The sequence below is a fragment of the Macaca mulatta genome, chromosome 1, assembly GCF_049350105.2.
Source record: "Macaca mulatta isolate MMU2019108-1 chromosome 1, T2T-MMU8v2.0, whole genome shotgun sequence".
Taxonomy (NCBI): Eukaryota; Metazoa; Chordata; class Mammalia; order Primates; family Cercopithecidae; genus Macaca; species Macaca mulatta.
Window position 1 is genome coordinate 36,691,611 of NC_133406.1, and position 27,805 is coordinate 36,719,415.

At 41.4% G+C, this 27,805-nt stretch overlaps 1 protein-coding gene across 3 annotated transcripts in view; it reads left to right on the top strand.

Moving 5' to 3' along the window:
- Positions 1–120: 120 nt before the first annotated feature.
- Positions 121–27,805, top strand: part of SOAT1 (sterol O-acyltransferase 1) — a 63,190-nt gene continuing 35,505 nt past the window's right edge. For 2 of the 3 annotated variants that reach the window (XM_015122773.3, XM_078000918.1), the window contains exons 1-2: positions 121–240; positions 9,456–9,581. In XM_015122773.3, the coding sequence (XP_014978259.1) occupies positions 9,464–9,581 (118 nt within the window). In that variant the 5' untranslated portion in view covers positions 121–240; positions 9,456–9,463. Of the gene's footprint in view, positions 374–9,455; positions 9,582–27,805 lie in introns of all 3 variants that reach the window. The other variant, XM_078000917.1, reaches the window with a different exon arrangement.

Here is a 27,805-nt window from a genome sequence, read left to right on the forward strand (position 1 = left end):
CCACCAATAGGATGCTCAGCCGGAGCTGGCCCTGCGCGTGACGCAGCGGAGCTCGGAGGCAGGGGGCGTAGGGGCCGGGCTGTCCGGCGCTTTATCTTTCTCTGCCGCCCAGCAGGCGACGTTGCGGGCGCTGGGCGCCAGGAGAGGTTCCCGGAGCCGACCTTCCGGCTGGCCGCTCTGTGACTGCTTCCCGGCTCTGCCCTCTTGGCTGAAGTCCCCGCTGCCGGGCGCGGGCCTCAGGTAACGGTGGTGCTCCCGCGCCTCTCCTCGCTTCCCGCTTGGATCCACCGGCCTCAGCCCGCGGGGAAGCGGTGGCGGCAGCAGCTCCGACTCGGCCTTGTCCTGGGCTGTGCTGGGGCGAAGGCGAGACTCGGCGAGTGCAGGGGAGTTGGGGAGGAGAGGGCGGGAAAGTTACCGTGAGGCGCCCGGGTTACGGGAAGCCTTTTAAACCCTGCACGCTGGTTTGGTATTCCCGAAATCTCGTGGCATCTCTCAAGTCGGTAGTAAAGAAAGTTAGGAATTGGAAGACGTTTTATTCTTTAAAAAGCGAAACCAAAAATGCACTCAGGAAGTCAGCTTTTTAATGATTTAGAGAAAATGTGTGAAGGGAAGGATGGCATTAGCAAGACATGAAAATCTGTATGGGCACCAGAACCTTTAATCAAGCTCATGTTTTATTTTAAAATATTAGGATGTACTGAAGTTTCTGTTTTCCCTAAGTGTTAATGGCCATGTAATTTAAATAATATGTATATTGAACGACCATCTCTAAGTGAGAAACAACTATATAAACTTTATTCTCTGTATTTATATATAGGTTAAGTTCGTTGGTCACTTATTTTTGTTTGAGACGGAGTCTTGCTCTGTCGCCAGGCTAGAGTGCAGTGGCGCAATCTCGGCTTACTGCAACCTCCGCTTCCCGGGTTCAAGCGATTCTCCTGCCTCAGCCTCCCGAGTAGCTGGGATTACAGGCGTGCGCCACCACGCCCAGGTAATTTTTGTAGTTTTAGTAGAGACGGGGGTTCACCATGTAGGACCAGGCTGGTCTCGAACTCCTGACCTCAAGTGATCCGCCCGCTTCGGCCTCCCAAAGTGCTGGAATTACAGGCGTGAGCCACCGCACTTGGCCTGTTGGTCACTTTTTAATGTTTAAGTGACTGCCACCTATTTAAACTTTTTTTTTTTTTTCCAGCGTACTTGATTTCCTCTTCCTTGAAGTAGAATTCAGTTTGAAGCTTTTTGTGTGTGTGTACCTTTTAAAAGTTGGGCGGTGTCAGTGAATGACTTGTTAAGGAAGTCTGTGTGTTGTCTGGGTGTGAGAATCGGTTTTGGAAGGAGGTCTGTGGCATTGAATTGTCGTTTAGAAATGCACGTGTTTTAGTGAATCATGTGCTAAGAACCCCTCTGAGGTTTCGCAATCTTTTAGGATAAAGACCTACTGAGTGAGCACACTCTTTCTATCTCTGGTTCATTTGGCCCACTTTCCTTCTGACTTTCCAGGTTCGTGCCACACTGGCTTTATTTTTGTTACTGGAAAGCTACATTTTCTTTCCTATCTCCTGGCTTTTGGGAGTTTCCTCCACCTCTAATGCTATATTCTCTCCCTCCCTCCAACTCTTATACCTGCCTCATGTATCAGCCCACATATCGCTTCCTTTGGAAATCACCCCATCCCCATTAAGCCCTCCACGAACTCTTTATTCTCCTTAGCAGAAGTTGATCATTAATTGTAATGAATTAGTTGCTTTGTTCCTCTGCTAGTACATTTCATGAAGGCTGGTTTAGCCTATCTGTTAATTCTCAGGGTTGGCCCAATGAAAGAATCAGTAAGTTGGTAGACAGAGGAAGGAACTTTTGAATGAGAAATATAGTGATCCCCGCTTAGCCGCTTTCTGTAGTGTCAGCTACCTAAGGTGGGAAACAAGAGTACAATAAGACATTCCAAGAGAGACCAAGTGAATTTTAATACAATACATTGTTAATCTCTTACTATGCCTAACTTACTGAAACTTTGCCTCCCAGGTTCAAATGATTCTCATGCCCCAGCCTCCCAAGTAGCTGGGATTACAGGCGTGTCCCACTATGCTCGGCTAATTTTTTTTTTTTTAAGATGGAGTTTGGCTCTTTGTTGCCCAGGCTGGAGTGCAATGGCGCGATCTCGGCTCACCGCGACCTCCGCCTCCTGGGTTTAGGCAATTCTCCTGCCTCAGCCTCCTGAGTAGCTGTGATTACAAGCGCCTGCCACCACACGTGGCTAATTTTTTTTTCTTTTTTTTTTTTTTTATTGGTAAAGACTGGTCATATCTTACTGATCAGGCTGGTCTTGAACTTCCGACCTCAGGTGATCCCCGGCTCAGCCTCCCAAAATTCTGGGATTACAGGCATGAGCCACCGCACCCAGCTCCCCTGGCTAATTTTTGTATTTTTAGTAGAGACTGAGAGGGTTTCACTGTGTTGGGCAGACTGGTCTCAAACTCCTGACCTCAGGTGATCTGTCTGCCTTGGCCTCCCAAAGTGCTGGGAATACAGGCATGAGCCACTTTGCCTAGCCTGTAGATGAAACTTTATAATAGGTATGTGTAGGAAAAAACAACGTGTATTGGATTCACTGTTATCCACCGTTCTAGGCATCCACTGGGAGTCTTGGACCGTATCCCCCATGGATATGGGAGAACTACTGTATTAACCAGGGAAGAGTCCCTTTTTCCTATGGGAAAAAAAATGGAGAAAGTTTTTAACAAAGACTAGCTAAATTCATTTTTTTAAGAGGATGGCTTTGTTTTGCTTTTTTTTTTTTTTTTTTTTTTGCCACATTGGTTAAGAGATTATACTAACCATACAGATGTAAATGAGAATTTGTTCCTGTTCTTTAGTTCTGCTAATTACTTAATGACCCAGTTCTGTGACATGTAAAAGTTGTAGCGCTGTGTTAGGGCAAACCTTTGGGTGCCAGAGGGAAAGTTTTTTTGCTCTGGATTGTAAATTCTATCCACAGTTGTGTCCCTTTTCCCCCACTGAATCTAAGGGTGATGTGGCAAAGTTCTTCACCTGGAGTGGGCACTCAGTATTTGTGATTCACATTTTTTTTTTTTTTTTTTTTGAGACGGAGTCTCGCTCAGTCACCCAGGCTGGAGTGCAGTGGCCGGATCTCAGCTCACTGCAAGCTCCGCCTCCCGGGTTCACGCCATTCTCCTGCCTCAGCCTCCCGAGTAGCTGGGACTACAGGCGCCTGCCACCTCGCCCGGCTAAGTTTTTGTATTTTCAGTAGAGACGGGGTTTCACTGTGTTACCCAGGATGGTCTCGATCTCCTGACCTCGTGATCCGCCCGTCTCGGCCTCCCAAAGTGCTGGGATTACAGGCTTGAGCCACCGCGCCCGGCCTAGTAGCTAGGACTACAGGCGCCCGCCACCGCGCCCGGCTAATTTTTTGTATTTTTAGTAGAGACGGGGTTTCACTGTGGTCTCGATCTCCTGACCTTGTGATCCGCCCGCCTCGGCCTCCCAAAGTGCTGGGATTACAGGCTTGAGCCACCGCGCCCGGCCTTGTGATTCAGATTTATGGGCTCTTTTGAAAGCTTTATTAATGGGAACACTGAGCAGGCTAAAGTTGACATGTCTTTCCAAGTTCATTTGTTTCTCAAATCAATTCTTTTTGTTTTGCTTTCTTAAGATAAGTTAGATGCTTATCACACTGTATTATAATGTAATTGCGTGCACAGATTAGATTCGTAAGAAATTCTTATTCAATCAGTGTGTTGTGTAAATAGCTGTCTACTTAGCGTTATGTTACCTGTGACTTTGAATAAGTTTGTTAGCATTTCTGAATCTCCTGCATCTTTAAAAATGGACATGTTAAATGAGATATGTGCTACACCTCCTGCTCTCAGCACTTAGTTACCTGCTTCCTAAACATTAGCGATTCCTTCACTGCTAGACCTTGAGAGACTAGTCTTATGATCGCTGTTTTCACTTCCTCAACTTACTTGCAGCATACTCCACTATATTTCTTTGTCCTTCCTTCTAAAACTGTGCATGTAATCAAATCGTAGCTATGCATGTCCCCCAATTGTGAAATATCCCATGTCCTGTCCTCTTCTTTCCTTTCCTTTTCTTTTCTTTTTTTTTTTTTTTTTTTTTTTTGAGATGGAGTCTAGCTCTGTCACCCAGGCTGGAGTGCAGTGGCATGATCTCGGCTGACTGCAACCTCTGCCTCCTGGGTTCAAGCAATTCTCTGCCTTGGCCTCCCGAGTGGCTGGGATTACAGGCACCTGCCGCCACCGCCCCTGGCTAATTTTTCGGATTTTTAGTAGAGACGGAGTTTCATCATCTTGGCCAGGCTGGTCTAGAACTCCTGACCTCGTTATCCACCCACGTCGGCCTCCCAAAGTGCTAGAATTACAAGCGTGAGCCAGTGCGCTTGTTTAAGAAACAGTGGAAGGCCAAAGTAATGAGTAGAGAAAATGAGAGAGCCAAGATCATGCCACTGCACTCCAGCCTGGGCAACATAGGGTGACTCCGTCTCAAAAAAAAAAAAAAAAAAAAAAAAGCCAGGTGCGATGGCTCACGCCTGTAATCCCAGCACTTTGGGAGGCCGAGGCAGGTGGATCACCTGAGGTTGGGAGTTCGAGACCAACCTGACCAACATGGAGAAACGCCGTCTCTACTAAAAATACAAAATTAGCTGGGTGTGGTGGCCTGTAACCCCAGCTGCTCTGGAGACTGATGCAGGTGAATTGCTTGAACCCAGGAGGTGGAGGTTGCAGTGAGCTGAGATTGTGCCATTGCACTCCAGTCTGGCCAACAAGAGCAAAACTCCATCTTAAAAAAAAAAAAAAATTTGATGGTATTTAAGGAGTTGGTGGTGAGTGGCAGGTAATGCAGGAGTTACTAGATCATGGTAAGGACTTACGATGTTTGAAGGGGTTTGAGTTGTGAAGTGACTTGATCTAACTTATCTTGAGTGCAATGGCGCGATTGAGGTTCACTGCAACCTCTGCCTCCAAGTTAAAGCGATTCTTCTGCCTCAGCCTCCCGAGTAGCTGGGACTACAGGTGCCTGCCACCACACCTGGCTAATTTTTTGTGTTTTTAGCAGAGACGAGTTTTCACCGTGCTAGGCTAGCCAGGATGGTCTCCATCTCCTGACCTTGTGATCTGCCCACCTTCAGCCTCCCAAAGTGCTGGGATTATAGGTGTGAGCCACCATGCCCAGCCCTGTTTTAGCTTTTGATGTAAGGTTTCCTCTAAAGTAGCTTGATGGTTCCTCATCTTATTACCAAGGACCCTCTTTTTATATTTCTTTTTTTGGAGACAGGGTCTCACTCTGTTGTCCGGGCTGGAGTATGGTGGTACAACTTGTGGTCACTGCAACCTTTGCCTCCTGGGTTGAAGTGATTTTCCTGCCTCAGCCTCCTGAGTAGATGGGATTACAGGTGCTTGCCGCCACGCCTGGCTAAATTTTTTTTTTTTTTGTATTTTTAGCCTAGTGTACCTTAAGTATGCCCCAAACACTTAATATTAGCCTACAGTTGGGCAAAGTCATTGAACACAGACTATTTTACAATAAAGCGTTCACTATCGCGTGTAATTTATTGAATACTACACTGACAGTGAAAAGCAGAATAGTTGTATGAGTACTCTAAATATGATTTCCCCGGAATGCATGTTGCTTTTGCACCATCATAAAGTTGAAAAACTTTAAGTTGAACCATCATAAGTTAGGGACTGTCTTGTACTTAGAATAATTGGTTACATGTTAACTGATACATTCGCTTTCTCTCTTAATGCCTGCCTGTTGCACTCCAGGTACTCCACACTAGATTTGGGGGAGTCTTACAGAAAATACTATGTAATCCCTATCTTTGAGAACTTAAGCCTAATGTAAGAGACAGAGAGTATTGCTCTCTGATTATAGGGCAACGTAACATGTGACAGGATGCGCAGAGTATAGTGGGACCGCAGAGAGGGTAAGATGAGAGGCGGTGGTAGAGGAAACTTCAGAGGGTGTGAGTTGGAGGCAGTCCAGCGATTAGGAGGGCAGGTTGTAGAATCTGATAGTCTTTGTTTTGAATTCTACTTCTGCTGTTGGAGAATTATATGATTCGGGACAAGTTAAATCACGTCCCTAAACTCATGTGTAAAATGAGGATATAATACTTATCTAAGGTTGTAAAGATTAAATGTAAAAAGTTTAGCAGCACAGTGCCTGGCAGTGCATAATAGGTGCTCATTAAATCAGAACTGTTGGTATTAATTCTATTACTGCTGCAGCCGTGATTCTTTGAAGGCTCGAGTAGGAGTTAGCTAGATAAAAGGGCAGAGGAGAAATAGCTTTCTATAGACAGGGAAGAGTATATGGGACCCCCTGGTGGCCAAAGAATATTTGGGGAGTAACAATAGTATCTGTCTTGATTCTATTGAGATGAAAATAATACATGTAGAACACATAAGCACTAAAAAAATCAGCTGTTAGTATTCTACTTTGAGAAATACTGCATTGTGCTATACTGTTTCATAGGGTTTGGGTAATAAACTTTAATCTGGCATTTATTTTTTAATCATTTTGCTGTCTTTTTTTTTTTTTTTTTTTTTTTGAGACGGAGTCTTGCTCTATTGCCCAGGCTAGAGTGCAGTAGCGTGATCTCAGCTCACTGCAAGCTCTGCCTCCCTGGTTCATGCCATTCTCCTGCCTCAGCCTCCCAAGTAGCTGGGGCTACAGGCGCCCGCCACCATGCCCAGCTAATTTTTTTTTTGTATTTTTAGTAGAGACGGGGTTTCACCGTGTTAGCCAGGATGGTCTCGATCTCCTGACTTCATGATCTGCCCACTTCAGCCTTCCAAAGTGCTGGGATTACAGGCCTGAGCCACCACACCTGGCCTCATTTTGCTGTCTTTTATGCTTTAAACTTTTGCTATATGCTCTTTAAAAGAGTATCTACTTTAAATTCCCCATCATCTGGCCAGAAAAAAAATTCCCGTTATTCCTTGTAAAATTCCTCTCTTACTGAAACATCTTGGTTCCTTTTGCATCTTTCTTTTTCTTCTCTGATTTCTTCTACTTTGAGGCCGTCCCTCAAAGTTTAGTTTTCAGTTCTCACTTCTCTCATCATTTCTGATGAAGAGATAGATGCTCTTGTGGCTTCCTCTGTCGCTTTTACACAGAATTGGACCATTGTAAGTTGGGCATCATCTTGTGATTAATTAGCCCTGACTTTTCCCTTCAGTTCCTCTTAATTAGATCTTATGATATCATTTCTACTTGATATATTCATCTGCTATTCCACAATTGTTTCATTTGTTTGATTTCAGAAATAATTAGAAGAAAGCTGATCTAGATTTGTCAGATTTCTACTTTGCCAAGTTGTGATAGTTGAAAAACAACCAAACTCACCATGTACTATATTTCATCCTTTTATACAGAAAAGGATATTTTGATATAAAAATTAGGAAAGACTGTAGTCTCAGAAATGATATGTAGCTTTAGAATAATGTAATGAGTATTTCACAGTTGTTTTCTTCTTGCTTTAGACTCTTGAAAACTTTATCACATAGTGAAACACTGCTTTACTTTTTATTTAAAATTGTTTTTTTGGCCGGGTACGGTGGCTCATGCCTATAATCCCAGCACTTTGGGAGGCTGAGGCAGGCGGATCATTTGAGGTCAGAAGTTCACGACCAGCCTGACCAACATGGGGAAACCCTGTCTCTACTAAAATACTAAAATTAGCCACGTATGGTGGCAGGCGCCTGTAATCACAGCTGCTCGGGAGGCTGAGGCAGGAGAATCGCCTGAACCCAGGAGGCGAAGGTTGCAGTGAGCCGAGATCGCGCCACTGTACTCCAGCCTGGGCAAAGCGATACTCATTCTCAACAAATAAATACATAAATAATTGTTTCTCGAGATGTGGTCTTGCTATGTTGCCCACGCCAGACTCAAAACTCCTGGGTTCAAGTGATCCTCCCTTCTCAGCCTCCCAAGTAGCTGGGACTACGGCTGCTTGGCACCATGCTAGTGAAACACATGGCTTTAGAGTAAACCTTGTACTTGTCTTGATATTGATCTTTGTGACTTTGATCATGTTTTTTAGTGCTTAAAGTGTCTCACCACTGCCTTCCTGAAAAATTTCTAATTTCTCAGGCCTTTATAGTTTGACTCCTGTCCTCCTTTCTAGTCTTTTCCCTCATCACATTTCTCTGTTACCAACTTTTTTCCCCCAGTAGTTAGTGGTCTTTGTAGTTTGGATCCAACTAATGCCAGTTCAAGTCTGGCTCTGTCGTTAGCTGTGTGGTCTCGGGCAAGTTGCTGTAATGAGAAGAAAAGGAGACTCTAGTACCTGGGGCTCTGGTGTTTGTTCCTATGGATTCAACTTGTTCAGCTGCAGGTGTATTCCTGGTACATGGGTGGAGGACACTGCCAGTAACTACTTTAAATGATTGTTTTCTCATGTGAAAACTGAGGGTAATTTTTTTTTTTTTTTTCAGAATTGTTATGAAGATCAAATGAGAAAACTTAAAGCACCTGGCAGGGTCCTTGCACTTTGTAGATACTTAAAAATTTGTTTTTGTTGTAGTTCAGTTCAGTCATGGTTCCCTGAACAGGGCTTATAAGGTCCTTGTTTTAATCCTTTCTTGCACATGGAATGCACAGTTCTCATTCTTCAAGACTGTGTCTCAAATACCTTCTTTTCTGTGAAACCTTTACATCTTCTGCTGATCTCTGCTGTCTCTGAACTTAAGGTATTGTTTTTACCATTGACCTTGTTATTAAATCATACTCCACCTTGTGGCATCTTTGTAGTTACCTGTTACTATTTAATCCTTTTTTTTTTTTTTTTACATACTTAATGCTTTCTTCAACTAAATTGTTCTTTAAAAGTGGGGTCTATGTTTAAACCAGTGAAATTATTTTATAGGACCTGATTTCTTCAAATTTGTTATCTTGAGTATCTTGTACACAGAAAATGCTTTGAAGTGATTAATGCAAAAGGAAGAGAATATATCATCACATTTCACCTATCCTAAATGTAGTGGTATTGTGAAGTTCACGTAAGCCAGATGCTTAGTTCAGAGCTGATATGGTTTGCCTCTGTGTGCCCACACGAATCTCATCTCTCACTGTAATTGCCACGTGTCAAGGGAGGGACCTGATGGGAGGTGGTTGGATCATGGGGGCAGTTTCCCCCATGCTGTTCTCGTGGTAATGAGGGAGTTCTCGTGAGAGCTGATGGTTTTAAATGTGGCACTTCCTTGCCCTGTCTGTCCTGCTGCCACGTAAGACATGCCTTGCCTCCCCTTGGTCTTCTGCCATGATTGTAAGTTTCCTGAGGCCTTTCCAGCCATGCGGAACTGTGAGACAGTTAAACCTCTTTCCTTTATAAATTACCCAGTCTCAGGTAGTGTCTTTATAGCAGTGTGAAAATGGACTAATACAAAAGCTTTTTACACCTTCTTTCCTAGACAATACAATGGTGGGTGAAGAGAAGATGTCTCTAAGAAACCGGCTGTCAAAGTCCAGGGAAAATCCTGAGGAAGATGAAGACCAGAGAAAACCTGCAAAGGAGTCCCTAGAGGCACCTAGTAATGGTGAGGCTTTTTTTTTTTTTTTTTTTTTAGGTGAATTAGTGAAATAGAGAACAAATACAGTGTTATAGATTAAGTATTGCTGTCTCTTTAATTCTTTATTGTAAATGGGTATTGATAGAGTTTTATATGTCTAGTAACAAAGCAATTAGAAAGTACGTCCTTTCTTGTTAATGAATTCAGTGGACATCTATTGGTATCTGCTGTGTTTTAGAGACTATTCATTCAGTCACCTAACCTACCAATAATTGCTGAGGTCCCCCGCTGGATGCTGGTGCTATAGCAGTGATCAGTATGGATTTGTTTGCCATTATGGAGCTCCAAGTTAAGTGAATGAGAAAACCTCCAAAATTATACACATAGTTAGATTTATCACAGTGTAATATTCTTATAATTAACTACTCTCATAATAGATATAATGAGTAAAATGTGAGTAGTTAGCAGGGTGCCTAATCCAGTTCAATACTGAGCTATAAATCTTGGGAGGGGAGTAGTAGTTAGGGAGTTTTATTAGTTCTTGTGTCCACATTTGCTTAATGCCTGACTACGAAGAGGAATACGATAGTCCTTTGTTGTTAAGGTCAAGGTTTATAACTATGAATGATAGACTTGTAAACACAACTCTAATTGATGTCATCTATTGCATCAGGGTATTTTATTTTTGCAGTGACATTTGTAAAGGTTTGATTGCAACAAGGATTTGAAATTTGAGGATTGTTTAGTTAACAAATAGGTGCGGAACTTTCTGAGACAGGTTGTCTTTGGCATTTCATCTCTTTTCATAAAGAAACAGTTTTGTTTTTTTCTACCTAAATTTAATTAAAGTTAAATATCAACAGCTGGATCCCACCAGGAATGTAAATATTGCTGCTTGAGTTGGCATAATGAGGTTTATTGATAGGCTCTTAGCTATATATGACATATGTATATTGCATATGGGCTAGTTTTAGTGTGATATAAAATGTGAGATTTATACAAAGGAGGATGAGCCAATACTGGGGAGAATTCTCCTTCCATGATTTAGGGACTTAGTGATAACCCAGCTTGTTTCCCTTGCCTGCATTTTCACACATTAGAAACTTCATACTTGTTTGTTCCTTCCAGTTCTCGGGACAGAAAAGTTATTTTAATTGAAACTTTCTGTCACTGTATGTGATCATTCTCTTTACGTCCCAAGTTTTTAAAAAGATTCTAAATTCTTCTAATTTCTATTATTTTCAGTGTTCTTTATTGTCCTAGTTCATTAAGTTTTAGTCAAGCCAGGTTTTAGTGCAGGTGTTAAAAATTGAATTGGTTAGCTTAAATCAAGAAGTGTAACCTCTTTGGTTTAATATAAGTAATGCTAATTTGAAAATGTTTCTTCGCATATTGTAACATTTGTTAACCTTGGGGAGTAAGTGCTTTGGGAGTAATCCCAAAGTTCTGGGATTATGGGCGTGAGCCACCGCGCCCAGGCTGGTCTAGGTGCCCTTTCTTTCTCTCCTTTTTCTTTTCTTCTTTTTTTGAGACAGTTTTGCTCTTGTTGCCCAGAGTAGAGTGCAATGGCGCAATATTGGCTCACTGCAACCTCTGCCTCCTGGGTTCAAGCCATTCTCCTGCTTCAGCCTCCCAAGTAGCTGGGATTACAAGCATGCGTCACCACGCGCAGATAATTTTGTATTTTTAGTAGAGATGGGGTTTCTCCATGTTGGTCAGGCTGGTCTCGAACTTTTGACCTTAGATAATCCACCAACCTTAGCCTCCCAAAGTGCTGGAATTACAGGCGTGAGCCACCGTGCCCGGCACTTTTTCTTCCCCTCTTCCTCCTTCTTTGTTTCTTCCCTTTTTCCCCATCCCCTTCTCTTCCTTTTTCCTTCCATTCCTCCTAATTTTTTTTTTTTTTTTTTTTTTGAGACAGTTTCACTTTGTCGCCTAGGCTGGAGTGGTGCAATCTTGGCTTACTGTGACCTTCACCTCCCAGGCCCAGGTGATCCTCCTGCCTCAGCCTCCCGAGTAGCTGGGATAAAGTCATGTGCCACCACGCCCAGCTAATTTTTGTATTTTAATAGAGTTGGGGCTTCAATATGTTGACCAGGCTGGTCTCGAACTCTGGCAAGTGATCTGGTTGCCCTGACCTCCCAAAGCGCTGGTATTATAGGCATGAGCCACCATGCCAGGTCTCCATTCCTTTTAATTTTTTAGTAATATATTTGCGTACCAATAAAGTCACCATTTTAAAGTTTACAATTCAGTGGTTGCTAATATATTTACAAGGTTGTAGAACCATCACTGCTGCTTAATTCCAAAACATTTTTATCACCCCGGAAAGAAGTCCCATTCCTCTCTTAGCCTCTAGCAACCACTAATATACTTCCTGTCACTTTGGATTTGCTTGATCTGGGCATTTCTTATAAGGGGATTCTTAGAACATGTGGCCTTTGTGTCTGGCTGCTTGAGCTTAGCATAATGTTTTCCATGTTTGTTTGGTTTTTTTATTTGAGGCGGGATCTTGCTCTACTGTCCAGGCTGGAGTGCAGTGGCTGTTCACAGGCATGATTATAGCACATTGCAGCCTCAATCTCCTGGACTCAAGTGATCTTCCTTCCTCAGCCTCCTGAGCAGTGTGTTTTAAGATGTATCAGTACTTCATTTTTTTGTGTGTGTGGCTGAATAATATTTCATTGTGTAGGTATGATACAGTTTGCTTATCTGTCAGTTGATACTTATTTTGGGGGTTATTTACAATGATTGGCTGTTATAAATAATGCTATGAACATTTGTGTAGAAGCTTATGGAATATATGTTTTCAGTTCTCTTGGGTATATACGTAAGAGTTGAGTTGCTGAGTCATGGTAAATGTGTGTTTAACTTTTTGAGGAACTGCTATACTTTTCCAAACCAGCTACTCCTTATGTTCCCACCAGCAATGTATGAGGGTTCCAATTTCTCCACATCCTCACCAAGACTTGTTATTGTCTGTCTTTTGATGATAGCCTTCCAGCCAGCAGATTAATAATCTGGTGTCAGTTAAGCACCTTTGATCTAAATGTAAGACAGTGTACCAGGTTTGTTAATAGGGAGCCTGAAGTTGGTGTGCATGAGATACCCAAATAGAAAACAATCCTTTGTTATAAATAGGAGCTAAGTGAGTTATAGTAACCAAGTAGAGACCGATGGGGTCAGGGGAGCCCTTGCTTTAGAATGAAGGAAAGTCTCACTGAAATAGATTTTGAGTTTGGCCTTTGAGATAAGACTGGGAGAGGGCTTTCAATCCAAAGAGGTATGCATTTGTAAAGACTTTAAGACAGTACAGTGTTGTGTGTGTGGTGTTTGTTTGCTTTTAGAGAGGATGAGGGGTAGGTAGTACAGATGGATTTGTGGTTGGTTTTCATGGATAGGAATATAGAGCAAATTGGAAAGGCCAGAAGTAAGTAAGAAGATAAGGCTCCAACAGCCTCTCAGTACCCAGCCAACTGCCCTGACAGCCGGTGGATAGTGGCCCTTGCTGGGGACCCTCCAGTGGGCCCAGGAGGACAAAAGTGGCTTTAAATTTGACACATGCACATTGAAGCAAGTCAAAGGACTTGATGTGAAGCATAGAAGCACATAGTGCCAAATAGCAAGCCGTAATTGGTATACATTTGATGAGTGGGGCAGTATTTCCTTCTTTTACTGCTGCTGAGGTGGTGGAAATTAGTTAAATTCATTGTGAAATGGCACACACTGAAGGTATTTGTTAATGAGGGTTCCAGAAGCGTTAGAAGTAGCACCACCATATGCTGACTTAGACCAAGTCAAGGAGTCACAAATGCTAGTGCGACAAGGCAGAGAGGATTGTTGTAGTAGGAAATAATAAAGACATTTCCTTTTCAAAACCAGCACATCTCAACCTTTTTCAGTCAACTCCCTTTAAACCTCTGGCTAAAAACAGTGCCTTGCATACTTACTGTTAAATGAAAGACGACTAGGTTTTCTGGATTTAGAAAGACCACCTTTAATACCTCAAAATGAAGACATCTGTGCAGTTGGCAGTTGTGAGTGAAAACACCGTTTGCCAAAACAGACGGCTGGTCAGAAATGATTGTATACCTGAAAAGAAATGGTCAGTGTTCAATTACTGTAGCATTCTGGATGCTTAATAGGGGCTCTGGTTTTGTTGTAAAGGTGATGTCAGTTCTCAGAAATACCATGTCGACATGTTCTATGTGGTGGCTTGCATCTATAGTCTGAGCTGCTTGGGAGGACCATTTGAGCCTAGGAGTTGAAGTCCAGCCTAGGCAACATAGTGAGACCCCATCTCTTAAAAAAAAAGGTCTTAACTACTGGAAGATTTGCGACTTAAAAAAAAGGACTCGAAGTCTTACTGTATATGTTGTCATTGACTGATGACCTACCTGTGTTAATGATTTTGGACAAATCTTACAGCTTGCCAGTGCTTAGGTTGCCTTTTATGCAAAGTCAAGGATAGCCAATATGAAAGCACTTTCTGCGTGTATGGCACTGTGTTCATTAAGGTATTATCTTATTGGCAGTGCCGCCAACTCTTCTGTCCCAGTTCCTAAGGTAGCTTTTATAATCTCCTGTTGTATATCAACTGAGAATTATAATCTACATGAAATCCTCTAATATTCCTACCAGTAATTACCTCTTGATTTAAAACAAGATAATATGATGTTGTAACAGTTCAGTGGTAATAAGGCAAATTATCTTCTTGCATATATAGTTAGCCTACACAGTTGATACAGACGTAGTGATAAAAGAAAAATAAGCCAAAGTTACTCTAGTTCAGTAATATAGTTCCCAGATGGCTGGGCACGGTGGCTGGCGCCTGTAATCCCAGCACTTTGGGAGGCTGAGGCGGGCGGATCGCTTGAGGTCAGGAGTTCGAGACTAGCCTGACCAACATGATAAAACCCTGTCTCTACTAAAAATACAAAAATCAGCTGGGCGTGGGTGCCTGTAATCCAAGCTACTCAGGAGGCTGAGGCAGTAAAATTGCTTGAACCCGGGAGATGGAGGTTGCAGTGAGCCGAGACCGCGCCACTGCACTCCAGCCTGGGCGACAGAGTAAGACTCTGTCTAAAAAAAAAAAAAAAGTTTGGTTTTATTAAACAAATTGCTAAAATGTGAATATAAATTTTTTTAAATTTTAAAGTAATACCCATTGAAAAAATTCAAACACCATAGAAAGTTATTAAGTAATACTTCCTCCCACAAGTAACTTTTTTTTTTTACATGTGGGATCATATTTAAGATCTCATCTGCAATTTGTTTCTTCTATACTTTGTAAGTCTCAGATATCTTTTCATTTAGTATATGTAATTATTTTAAATACCTGTGTAGTATTTCTGCTGTACAGATGCTTGGTGGTTTATTTAACTTGTCCCTTATTGATGGAAACTTAGGCTGTTTCCAGAGTTGCAGTATTACAGACAGTGCTACAGAGAGCATTATTGAAACAGCATCATTGCTTACTTATACTGGTGTACCTATAGGATACATTCTTTTTTTTTGAAACGGAGTCTCCTTCTGTCTCCCAGGCTGGAGTGCAGTGGTGCGATCTCGGCTCACTGCAACCTCCGCCTCCCTGGTTCAAGCGATTCTCCTGTCTCAGCTTCCTGAGTAGCTAGGATTACAGGGGCACGCCACCATGCCTGGCTAATTTTTGTATTTTTAGTAGAGACAGGGTTTCACCATGTTGGTCAGGTTGGTCTCGAACTCCTGACCTAGTGCGCCACCTGCCTCAGCCTCCCAAAGTGCTGGGATTACAGGCGTGATCCACTGTACCCGGCCAGGATACATTCTTAAAAGTGAAATTGCTATGTCAAAGGACTTTTGCATTTAAAATTTAGATATTATCAAATTTCCTTTAAAAAATGTTATGCCACTTTATATTCCTATTTATACTGTTTCACCGCACTCTTTGCAATAATCTTACCAGTCTTTTAAAATTCCCGATTTGATGGGTGAAAGACAGTATACGTATAGCATAAATTTGTTCTCATTAATTTTAAGTGAGGTGTGGAAATTTTTTCGTATTTATTGACCTTTTTTTTTTCTTTAAAAGTCGTGTTCGTATCCTTTGCTCACTTTTATTCCTTATCTGGTGGTTATTATTTTCAAGAGCTTTTTCTATATTAAAGAAATTAATCCTTTGATTGTGTACTTTGAATATTTTCTGACTAGTGATTTGTCTTTTGACTTTGCTTATGTATGTATGCTTTGCCATGTTTTGTTTTTATATATCAGATATTCTTTTAATTGGTGTAGTGTTTTTTTTGTTTTGTTTTGTTTTTGTTTTTTGAGATGGAGTCTCGCTCTGTTGCCCAGGCTGGAGTGGAGTGCAATGGCATGATCTTGGCTCACTGCAGCCTCTGCCTCCCGGGTTCAAGCAGTTCTCCTTAGCCCCCTGAGTAACTGGGATTACAGGCATGTGCCACCATGCCCCACTAATTTTTGTATTTTTGGTAGAGACAGGGTTTCACCATGTCAGCCAGGCTGGTCTCGAACTGCTGACCTCAAATGATCCACCCACCTCAGCCTCCCAAAGTGCTGGGATTACAGGCATGAGCCACCACGCCTGGCTGCTTATAGGGTTTTTTGATCATGCTTAGAAATCATTCAAGATTATGAAAAAAAAGAAAACACGACTTTTGTTTACTTTTGTGGTGTTTTATAGTGACATATTTGATCCACGTGAAATTTATTTTTGAGTGATGCATTCATCATTGGGGAATCTAAATTTTTAGTTTTCCAAAATGGCTAGCTAGTTGTTTGAACATTAACTATTAAGTCTTTGTTTCTGTATGAACATACACTAATCCACATTTCTAGCTCAGATTCCATTTTTCTGAAGTAGTGCAGACATGTGAGTAGTTGAGAACTTTCTAAAGTTTTCGTGGTCAGTGGAGCAATAGACGATTACAGTTGGATTTTACTATCTTCCCTTTTATTATTAAGATTGAAAAGTGATTGACTCAAGAAATACTCCCAAGCCTAACCATACTATGGACATAAAGGTGATTTTTCAAGTGACTTTTGTATTGCTTTGTGGAGAAGAAAGTGAAGCTGGAATGTAGGTGTTCTAAGACGTGGTCAATAAGAGTTTTTTAGAAAGCAATCAGGATTTAAAAATGAGTTTGAGGCCGGGCGCGGTGGCTCAAGCCTGTAATCCCAGCACTTTGGGAGGCCGAGACGGGCGGATCACGAGGTCAGGAGATCAAGACCATCCTGGCTAACACGGTGAAACCCTGTCTCTACTAAAAAATACAAAAAACTAGCCGGGCGCGGTGGCGGGCGCCTGTAGTCCCAGCTACTCGGGAGGCTGAGGCAGGAGAATGGCGTGAACCCGGGAGGCGGAGCTTGCAGTGAGCCGAGATCGCGCCACTGCACTCCAGCCCGGGCGACAGAGCGAGACTCCGTCTCACAAAAAAAAAAAAAAAAAAAAAAAAAAAAAAAAAAAAAAAATGAGTTTGAATTTCTAGGCAATAAATTAGTCAGTGCCTACACGTTAGCTAGTTCTGTTCTTGCCACAAGTAGATGAAGATAACATTTGTTAAAAGAACTGAAACTTGAAAATTGGTTATTAGTCACTGATTAGTATTCCTTAGTCATCTTTAGGAGTATAATCACATAGGTTGGCTGGCTTTTTTTTTTTTTTTTTTTAATGCTAGGGGTCAGAAGACATGGATTTCTTCAGGCTCAGTTACTTATTGGCCATGTGACAGTGTACAAGATGTTTAATTTCTTTGAATCTCAGTTTCTTTATTTTAAAAATAGAAATGAGGCCAGATTGGTGGCTCACGCTTATAATCCAAGCACTTTGGGAGGCTGAGGTGGAAGGATTGCTTGAGGCCAGGAGTTTAAGACCAGTCTGGGCAACATAGCAAGACCCCATCTTTACAAAAATAAAAGAAAGTAGGTGGGCATGGTAACATGTGCCTGTAGCCCAAGCTACTCAGGAGGCTGAGGTGGGAGGATTGCTTGAGCCCAGGAGTTAGAGGTCACAGTGAGCTGGGATTGCACCACTGCACTCCAGCCTGGGTGACAGAGCAAGACTATATGTTAAAATTTGTAGCAGATTTAACAAGGATGGGGATTTAGAAATTTGGAGGCTGTAATGTCTTCAGGGAAAGAAGAGTTGCAGAAATGGGTGGAAAATATTGGCTAGCAAGAAAGCAAAGATAAGAAGTGTAAACTTCTTTCTCAGAACATTTTGTATTAGAAGGAAAAGTACAGCATGTCATGAGGGTTAAGTGATCTTCAAAAGGACTGGTTTTTTTTAGAAAAAATCATTTCTCAAATTTCAGTTATGTTGCCATTATATTACTATTACTATGTAACTTTAAAAAATTCACTTAAAAATTTATTCTCAACCTAAGTAATAAATTGTTAAATCACAGGTTTGATGTTTAGTTACTTATTTTTTTAAAACAAATTTAGTATGTAATACTTGATAAGTAAGTGTTAGGGGAACCACAGATTTTATTTTCAATATCATTGATGACATCCATGTCATAATTTCTGAAACATGATTTTTAAAGAACAGATTGTCTCAGAAATGTAAATGTGGACAATATTATTGACTCAATGGGTTGAACTTTTTGAATAGGGAAAGATCAAGATAATAGTAGTTTGCAGGGTTAGTCTTGAAAAAGAGATGGGCTGCTCTTTCCTCTGACACAGAAATGTTGGAGAAGAGGATGAAAGACAGCGAAAATTAAGAAACATAGAAGACATTTAAGGATTGGTAGCAAAACTGAACAACTAAAAAGTTACTTGGTGGGGCTGGGACTTGAAAATGGAAAAGGTTTCGAAACACTTTTGTGAGGAATGTCACAGAAATTCATCAAGAGGCAAAGACAAAGATTGCATATTTTCATTGCAGGCCTGCCTAAGGCTTGACAGCAGCAGTTTAAAATGGGCCCATTTTCCTAATTTTTTCTGTAGTGCATGGCAATTTGGAGTCAGAAGGCAGATAGCAGGTAATATCTGGAGTCAGCGTGTGGCTTGGTGGGTCCAGGAAATGGGTGGTGGTGATAAGGGACGGATAGAAGTAATGACAGAGAGTTAGAAAGTCCGTTCTGGTTGAGAAAACTAGAAAACCAAAACAATGACTTCTATCAGAAGGGAAACTGTCTCTTTCCCTGTCTTTCTCTTTAGCGATGAAACCTTCCATAGAAATTCCCCAACAGACTTCTCATGTCTCATGGGCCAGAGTTCGATTACAAGTTATGCTAGCTATCTACCTTTTGCTTCTCCAGTCTTTTCTACCCTACTTTGTTTCCTGGGAGACTAACCTTAAGAACTGCAACAATAGTCTCCAATGCCCTGTGTGGTTCTGGTAGGCTTGGCCAGTGGGGGAACTTCAGGAGATCTAAGAGCAGAGAGTAAGGTGGGTGTGTCTGTAACTAAGTTTCTCTCCCTGGTAGGTAACCATCGCTCCTCTCTAATATTTTTCTCCAAAGAGTTCTCTCCGAGTTCCACTAACCCTTTCCCCACTTTGCCCTTTCTGGCCTCAGGATGGTAACAGCTTTCATGATGTTTATTACTACCCTAGAATTCCATATCATCCTTACCATCCTTTGTTGGTTTTCTTAAACTCTGACCACACACTTACAAAAAGGACCTCTTTAAATTTTTCCCAGTCAGTAAGCTTGAGTGGGTCATCTCTTTGCTACCTGATACTCAGGCCCATTTTTAAGTCAGTTTTTGGCAAAGGCAGTGACATGCATGTCCTTATTTGGGAAGCAACCATCAGTGTTCACCATAGCTGTGTTGTATTATAAAAAATAATGTGTATGTACTTGTCCGTTTTATTTGCCAACCAGATTTACGGTAAACTTGGCCATCTAAGAACAAAGTTGGCAAAGGTGGCTATGTTCATTCCTTTGTGTTTGTAGTACTTTCTCATGCTGCAACAGTGAAGTTGAGTAGTTGTTACATAGTTGCAGACTATACTGCCCTTTATGGAAAAAGCTTTCTGATTCTTGATCTAGAATTACGTTGTTCAATATGGCTGCCACTAGAAGTACACTGTTTAATATAGTCTGGTTGAGCACTTGAAATGTGGCTAGTCTGGACTGAGAAACACTATAGTTGTAATATGTCAGATTTCAGAGACTTACTTGCACCTGTTTCTTTTTACTTTTTAATGTGGCTCCTGAACATTTTAATATTACGGTGATTCACATTTTATATATATATATATTTTTGTTTTGTTTTGTTTTGTTTTTAGACAGAGTTTTGCTCTTGTTTCCCAGGCTGGAGTGCAGTGGTGCGATCTCGACTCACCGCAACCTCTGCCTCCCAGGTTCAAGCGATTCTCTTGCCTTAGCCTCCCAGGTAGCCGGGATTACAGGCATGCTCCACCACGCCTGGCTAATTTTGTATTTTTAGTAGAGACGGGGTTTCTCCATGTTGGTCAGGCTGGTCTCCATGTTGGTTAGACCTCATGATCACATGAGGTCACCCGACCTCAGGTGATCCGCCTGCCTCAACCTCCCAAAGTACTGGGATTACAGGTGTGAGCCACCGCACCCAGCCACACATTATATGTTTATAGGACAACACTGATCAGGAATGTAACTGGTGGCCTGGAAAGTAAGTAGATAAACTTCCCTTAGACAAAAGCCTGTTAAATACAGTATTGTCAAGAAAAGAGAGCATGGCATTTAGAGGCATCTGACTGAGCTTCAGGCCTCAGAAAAATCCAACAAGTCTTCATAGCTTCATTCCTTTGCCTGGAATAATGTTTCTAGCATTTGTTCACCATAATTTTTCTTTATTATTTGAGACTCAGTTCAAATATTGACTCCTCTGCAAAAGCCTCCTACACGCCTCATTCTTCCACAGCGCTTCTCTGTATTGTCCTTTTCCCTATTTGTAGTTTTCTCCTGAGATCCTGGAGGGAGGGTTTGCCCTGCATGTATTAGGTGCTCAGTGGGCTTTTACTTAATGCATGAGTACATAAATTGAGTAAATTAGTTACCAGTTTAACAAGCCTGATTATTTGTCTCTTTTCTGCAGTAAATTGACTATTGTAATAGAAGTGTAGGATTGTTAGGGAGAACACTGTGGAAGCAGCCTAGGTAGAAAGGCGCAGCTCGCTGGGGCTGTTGAGTGGGGCCTGATTGCGCTCTACATTTCCGGTTTTGCTAAAGGTATCACTATAATAGTATAGTACAACAGTGGATCACTCTTACTTGTCCTGAAGATTATGTAGGGTAAAGTACATTTTTGTTTTATTTTTTGTAGAGAATGGGAGTCTTGCTTTGTTGCTCAGGCTGGTTTCAAACTCCTGGCTTTAAGTGACCCTCCTGTCTCTGCCTCTATCCTAAGTGCTAGAATAATAATAGGTGTGAGCCAGTATACCTGAAGTCTGGTGTTTTGTTTGTTTGTTTGTTTGTTTGTTTTTTTTAGGGTGGCAAAGCATTCATAATTTTACAAAAATTTTCATCAAAACTGGTTAAAATAAGATTTTTGACGTGTCAAGGAATAAATTTTAAACATGCCCATTAAATATAGTAGGTTTTAAAAGAGGTAGCATTTATTCATGAAGATAAATATTGCAAGTCTGATTTTTTTTAGAAATCAGAAAGTTAAGGGAAGAATGTTGAATAGTTTTCCTTATGGACTTATGTGGGGTTCTATTAAGTTTCAGATAGCAAATAACTAACTCCTAGTGTTAGCAGTTAGTGTGTTACTAGAGGTAAGGCAGATAATTCAGAAATTACATCACCCTCAGTCCTGGCTTATCATTGTTTCAGGGTCAGTGTTTTAGAACTTGAGAAGCCTTGAGTTGAGTGCTGGTAAATAGTTCTTCAAATCATTGGATGTGGGTGGGGATGGTGGCTCATCCTTGTAATCCCAACAATTTCAGAGGCCAAGGCCTGAGGATTGCTGGAGGCCAGGAATTCAAGACCAGCCTGGGCAACATAGCGAGGCTCTGTCTTTACAAAAATGTTTTTTAAAAAATTAGGTGGGCGTGGTGGCATGTGAGTGTGGTGGCATGTGCCTATAGTCCTAGCTACTTGGGAGGCTGAGGTGGGAGGATCCCTTGAGCCTAGGAGTTCCAGGCCACAGTGAGCTATGATCATGCCATAGCCACTGCCCCCTTGCCTGGGCAACAGAGTGAGAACCTGTCTGAAAAAAAAAAAAAAAAAAAAAAAACCCAAAAAACCTGTGGATATTAGCTTTTAGGCATTCTTTTGACTTTTTTTGACATTTTATCTTCATTTATTTATGAAATAGTTTATTTATGAAACCATGGTCTGGTCATAGAACTAAATTAAAAATATATTCATATAACTTACTGAAAAATCAAATGGACATTTGTCTTACCCTTATATTTCTTAATCAGTTACCAATTTGTAAATATCTTAAATTAATCCTCTGCTCTCCATTCTCCTTGCCATTTGCAACATCGCTTTTTGTCTGTATTTATTGCATTTCTCTGTTACGTGATCCTTTCCATCTTCCAATATCAGCTCAGTATTTTCCTGCATAAAATTCTTAGTTTCCTCAAAGCCCTTGTTATTATATGACCTCTAATCTGCTTCCCAGTCATCAACTCTGCCACTATCGATAATTGAAGACATTCCGCTGTCTCTTGGCTTCCACTGATGTTAAGTCAGGCACACGTTGTAATTGCAGTACTTGTGTAGTTGATAATTCTTTCTGGGTGCTTTTAGTTTTTTTTAACCCCTGCGTCAGACAGTTTCACTGTGATGTGTCTAAGTAGATGATGATGATGATGATTATTATTATTTCTTTTGAAATGGAGTTTCACTCTTGTTGCCCAGGCTGGAGTGTGATCTCAGCTCACCACAACCTCTGCCTCCCGGGTTCAAGCGATTCTCCTGCCTCATCCTCCCGACTAGCTGGGATTACAGGCATGCACCACCATGCCTGGCTAATTTTGTATTTTTAGTAGAGACAGAGTTTCTCCATGTTAATCAGGCTGGTCTCAAACTCCCGACCTCAGGTGATCCACCTGCCTCAGCTTCCCAAAGTGCTAGGATTGCAGGCGTGAGCTACCACGCCTGGCTCTAAGTAGGTTATCTGTCCTGCTTGGAATTCTTTGACTTTATCCTAGAATTTGTATCTTTCAGTAGTTCTGGCCAATTCTCAGCTATAATCACCTCAAATATTGTCTCTCTTTATAGAGCTCTGATTAGATGCATTTTGTACCTTCTCATTCTTCATGTCTTTTTTCAAGTGACATACTATGAAAAGAAACGTTCAATAGAAGATTAAATTATATTTCTACCATAAAAATAGAGTAATAGGGCGATGAAAATAATATAGAAGAATATGTAATGACAGGGAAAAATGTCTACAATATATTAAGTGAAAAAAGCAGATTATAAAGCAGTATGCATATGAGTTTGTTTTTATGTTTTTATGGTTTGTTTTTAAAGGAAGGGGTTATTAAGCTTTAATTACCCCAAATATGCCTCTAAAGTTCATTTTGGCAAAGTAAATATTTCTGTTCAGTGTATTTTTTCTGGGAAATTGCTTTTATAAATTTGAATGACTTAAATCATCCTTTTTAGGCAAAATATACAATAGCAATTGTCAATGCTGAAATAAAAATACTTAAGCTATTACCATGTAGAGTAAATGAGAAAATACAAATTCTCAATTTTAAAAATTCATCTGCCAAAATGATAGTTCATTATCATAGGTTTTGTTTTTTTTTTTAATGAAGATAGCAAGCTAGACGTTGTAGTTTTCTGTTTCACACTTTTCAGCATTCATTCCATTCTGTTTCATTCACTTATCTGTGTAGGTCTGTGCACATAATGATGTCTGATGTTTCTCGGTTCCTGTAATGTAACAGATAACTTGACACTTTATTAAAAAGATAGAATAAAGATATTGAGTATCTCATTATTCACAAACTCATTTGTGAATAATGGCAGATGGCATTCAAAATTAACTCTACCCTGGGCCAGGTAGGGCGACACACGCCTATAATCTCAGCATTTTGGGAGGCTGAGGCAGGAGGATTGCTTGAGGCCAGGAGTTCAAGTCAAGACCAGCCAGGGCAACATAGTGAGACCCTGTCTCTACAAAACACTTAAAAAAAATTAGCTGGGTGTGGTGGTGGCACACATCTATGGTCCTAGCTAGCGGGGTGGCTGATGCAGGAGAATCACTTGAGCTCAAGTGTTAAGAGGCCACAGTGAGCTGTGATTGTGTCTCTGCAGTCCAACCTAGGTGACAGAGTGAGATCCTGTCTCAAAAACAAAAAAGCCCAAAAAACTCTACCCATATTTTATTAAAAGGGCAGATATCAATTAATCCAACTGCTTTTAAAATTATAGTGGTACCATGATTCAATGTGAAAATAAGAAACTGTCTCTAAATCTGTGACAATAATAATAAAGCTCAGTATGTACCATACACAGGAGTTACACAGAGCAGTACTTTCTCATAAAAAAATACTGTCATACCTTTCAAATCCAATTTTTGTTATAAAATTACAAAAAAGATTCTCAGTCAGAATACCAGTTAGTCAAGTTAAACACCAGGAAACTACATTACTGTAACTTAATATACAGAAAGGAATATTTCAGAACAGAGAAATTAGAATGAAATGAATTTTAGGATATTTTTAGCATCACCTCCCCAAAACCCTGTACCCATTAGCAGTTATTCCCTTTTTGCTGTAACCCCACGCCTCACTCTGTAGGCAACCACCAGCGTTTTGTCTGTCTCAGTAGAGTTATCTATTCTGGACAGTGTCATGTAAATAGGATCATACAATATGTAGTCTTTTGTGAGTTCCTCTTTTCACTTGGCAAAATGTTTACGTTTCACCCGTATTATAGCATGTATTAGTATTTCTTTTTTGAGAGGGCATGTTTTTGTTTCTCTTGTGTATATACCTAGGAGTGGAATTACTACGTCATATATCGGCTCTGTGTTTAATCTGTCGAGGAACTTCCAGACTGTTTTTCAAAGCACTACACTTTCCACCAGCAATGTCCTGGATAATTGAAGTTTCTTTCTCCACTGATTCAAGCCAACATTTGTTGTTGTTTGTGTTTTTGATTATAGCCATCGTAGTGGGGGTGAAATGATATCTCATTGTAGTTTCGACTTGAATTTTCCTGATGGCCAGGAATGTTGAGTGTCTTTTCGTGTGGTTATTGGGCATTTTCTTTTAAAGAGAAAAAACTGTTCTGTTCAGTTAGTTACTTTGCCTATTTTTTTTTTTTTTAGACAGAGTCTCACTCTGTCACCCAGGCTGGAGATCTATGGCGTGATCTCGGCTCATTGCAACCTCTGCCTCCTGCATTCAAGCGATTCACCTGCCTCAGCCTCCTGAGTAGCTGGGATTACAGGCATGTGCCACCATGCCTGGCTAATTTTGTATTTTTAGTAGAGACGGGGTTTTTCCATATTGGTCAGGCTGGTTTTGAACTCCTGACCTTAGGTGGTCAGCCTGCCTTGGCCTCCCAAAGTGCTGGAATTACAGGCATGAGCCACTGCGCCCGGCCTACTTTGCCTGTGTTTTAATTAGACTGTTTGTCTTATTTTTTTATTTTATTTTACCTTATTTTTGAGACAGTCTTGCTCTGTAGCCCAGGTTGGAGTACAGTGGCACATTCTTGGCTTACTGCAACTTCTGCCTCATAGGTTCAAGTGATCCTCTCACCTTAGCCTCCCAAGTAGCTGAGACTACAGGTGCGCATCCCCACGCCTAGCTAACTTTTGTATTTTTAGTAGAGAAGGGATTTTGCCGTATTGTCCAGGCTGATCTCAAACTCCTGGGCTTGAGTGATTCTCCCACCTTGGCCTCCCAAAGTGCTATGGTTACAGATGTGAGCCACCATGCCTGGCCTATTTGTCTTTTTAATGTTGAGTTGTAAGAGTTCTTTATGTGTTCTGGATACAAGTCCCTAATCAGATTTGCAAATTTTTTTCCCATTCTGTGGGTTGTCTTTTTACTTTCTTGATGGTGTTCTTTGTAGCACAAAAGTGACTTAAATTTTGATAGACTCTATCAATATAGTTAATCTATATTTTCTAATGTTGATCGTTCTTTTGGTGTTTAAGAAGTCATTGTCAGCTGGGCGCAGTGGCTCAAGCCTGTAATCCCAGCACTTTGGGAGGCCGAGACGGGCGGATCACGAGGTCAGGAGATCGAGACCATCCTGGCTAACACGGTGAAATCCCGTCTCTACTAAAAAATACAAAAAAAATCTAGCCAGGCGAGGTGGCGGGCACCTGTAGTCCCAGCTACTCGGGAGGCTGAGGCAGGAGAATGGCGTGGACCCGGGAGGCGGAGCTTGCAGTGAGCTGAGATCCGGCCACTGCACTCCAGCCTGGGCGACAGAGCGAGACTCCGTCTCAAAAAAAAAAAAAAAGAAGTCATTGTCTAGTCCAAGGCCTCTGTTTTCTTCTATATTTTTAGGTGTTTGATCCTTTGTGAGTTAGTTTCTTTTTTTTTTTTTTTTTTTGAGACGGAGTCTCGCTCTGTCGCCCAGGCTGGAGTGCAGTGGCCGGATCTCAGCTCACTGCAAGCTCCGCCTCCCGGGTTCACGCCATTCTCCGGCCTCAGCCTCCCGAGTAGCTGGGACTACAGGCGCCCGCCACCTCGCCTGGCTAGATTTTTTTGTATTTTTTAGTAGAGACGGGATTTCACCGTGTTAGCCAGGATGGTCTCCATCTCCTGACCTCGTGATCCGCCCGTCTCGGCCTCCCAAAGTGCTGGGATTACAGGCTTGAGCCACCGCGCCCGGCCTGTGAGTTAGTTTCTACATATGGTGTGAGTTCCAGGTCCATATTCATGCTTTTTCATGTGGCTATTCAGTTGTCGCAGCTCTATTTGTTGAAAAGAAGAATCTTTCTGCATTTTTCTTGGCACCTTTGTCGAAAATCAGTTATTAATAATCATAAAGGTGAATGTTTGTTTATTTCTGGACTCTCAGTTCTTTTCCATTGATCATCTATGTGTCTGTCTCTAAAATTGGGAAGTGTGAGTTTTCCAGCTGTATTATTTTCTTTTTCATGATTTGTATGACTATTCTGTGTTCTTGAATTTCTATATGATTTTAGGATCAGCTTGTCAATTTCTGCAAAGAAGCCAGGTGAAATTTTGGTGAGGATTGCTTTAAATGTATGGAAGAATTGGGGAGCATTGCCATATTAACAATATTAAATCTTCTAGTCAATGAATATGGGATGTCTTTAGACTTATTTAGTTCAATTTTTATTCCATTTTCTTCATGGCACCTTTTATTTGCATCAGATATTATAAAGTCGATGAATTCACATTCTTTTTTTTCATTTTATTTATTTATTTTTTTGAGACAGAGTCTCGCTCTGTTGCCCAAGCTAGAGTGCAGTGGCATGATCTCGGCTCATTGTAGCTTCCACCTCCCAGGTTCAAGCGATTGTCCTGCCTCAGTCTCCCAAGTGTCAGGGACTACAGGCGCACAGCACCACGGCCTGTCAAATTTTTTTTCTTTTTTTTCTTTTTTTTTTTTTTTTTGAGATGGAGTCTCATTCTGTCTCCCAGGCTGGAATGCAGTGGCGCGATCTCATCTCACTGCAACCTCTGCCTCCTGGGTTCAAGCAATTGTCCCTGCCTCAGCCCCCTAAGTAGCTGGGATTATAGGTGCCTGCCATCATGCCTGGATAATTTTTATAGTTTTTAGAGGTAGGGTTTCGCCATGTTGGCCAGGCTGGTCTCGAATTCCTGACCTTAGGTGATCCGCCCGCCTCGGCCTCCCAAAGTGCTGGGATTACAGGCATGAGCCCCAATGCCCAGCCATGAACTCATATTCTTGGACATAATCTTTGTCATCCTTTGTAATCATTTCTGGTTGAGGTATGGCATTTTTCTTTATTCTTGGCACATTAAATATCCTCTGAGACTTTCTTTTGAACCATTGTATTTTTAAAAACATTTATTGTAGAGATGGGATCTTGCTACATTGCTCAAGATGGTCTCAAACCCCTAGGCTCAACTGATCCTCGCCACTTGGCCTCCCAAAGTGTGAGGATTTCAGGCGTGAGGCATCATGCCTAGCCTGAATCATTATATCTTTATGATCATTCATATTCGCCCTAAGGCTGTATAACATAATGATTTCCTCCATTATAGTCTGCAGAAATTCCAAGTCAGAAGTATTTGTTGTGGAACTTTCCTCCATCTCTAGTGCAGCTGTGGTTGGCTCCCATTTCCAATTGGCTGTTTGGTTGGACCTCTTCTATGTCTTTTAGCCTCTCTA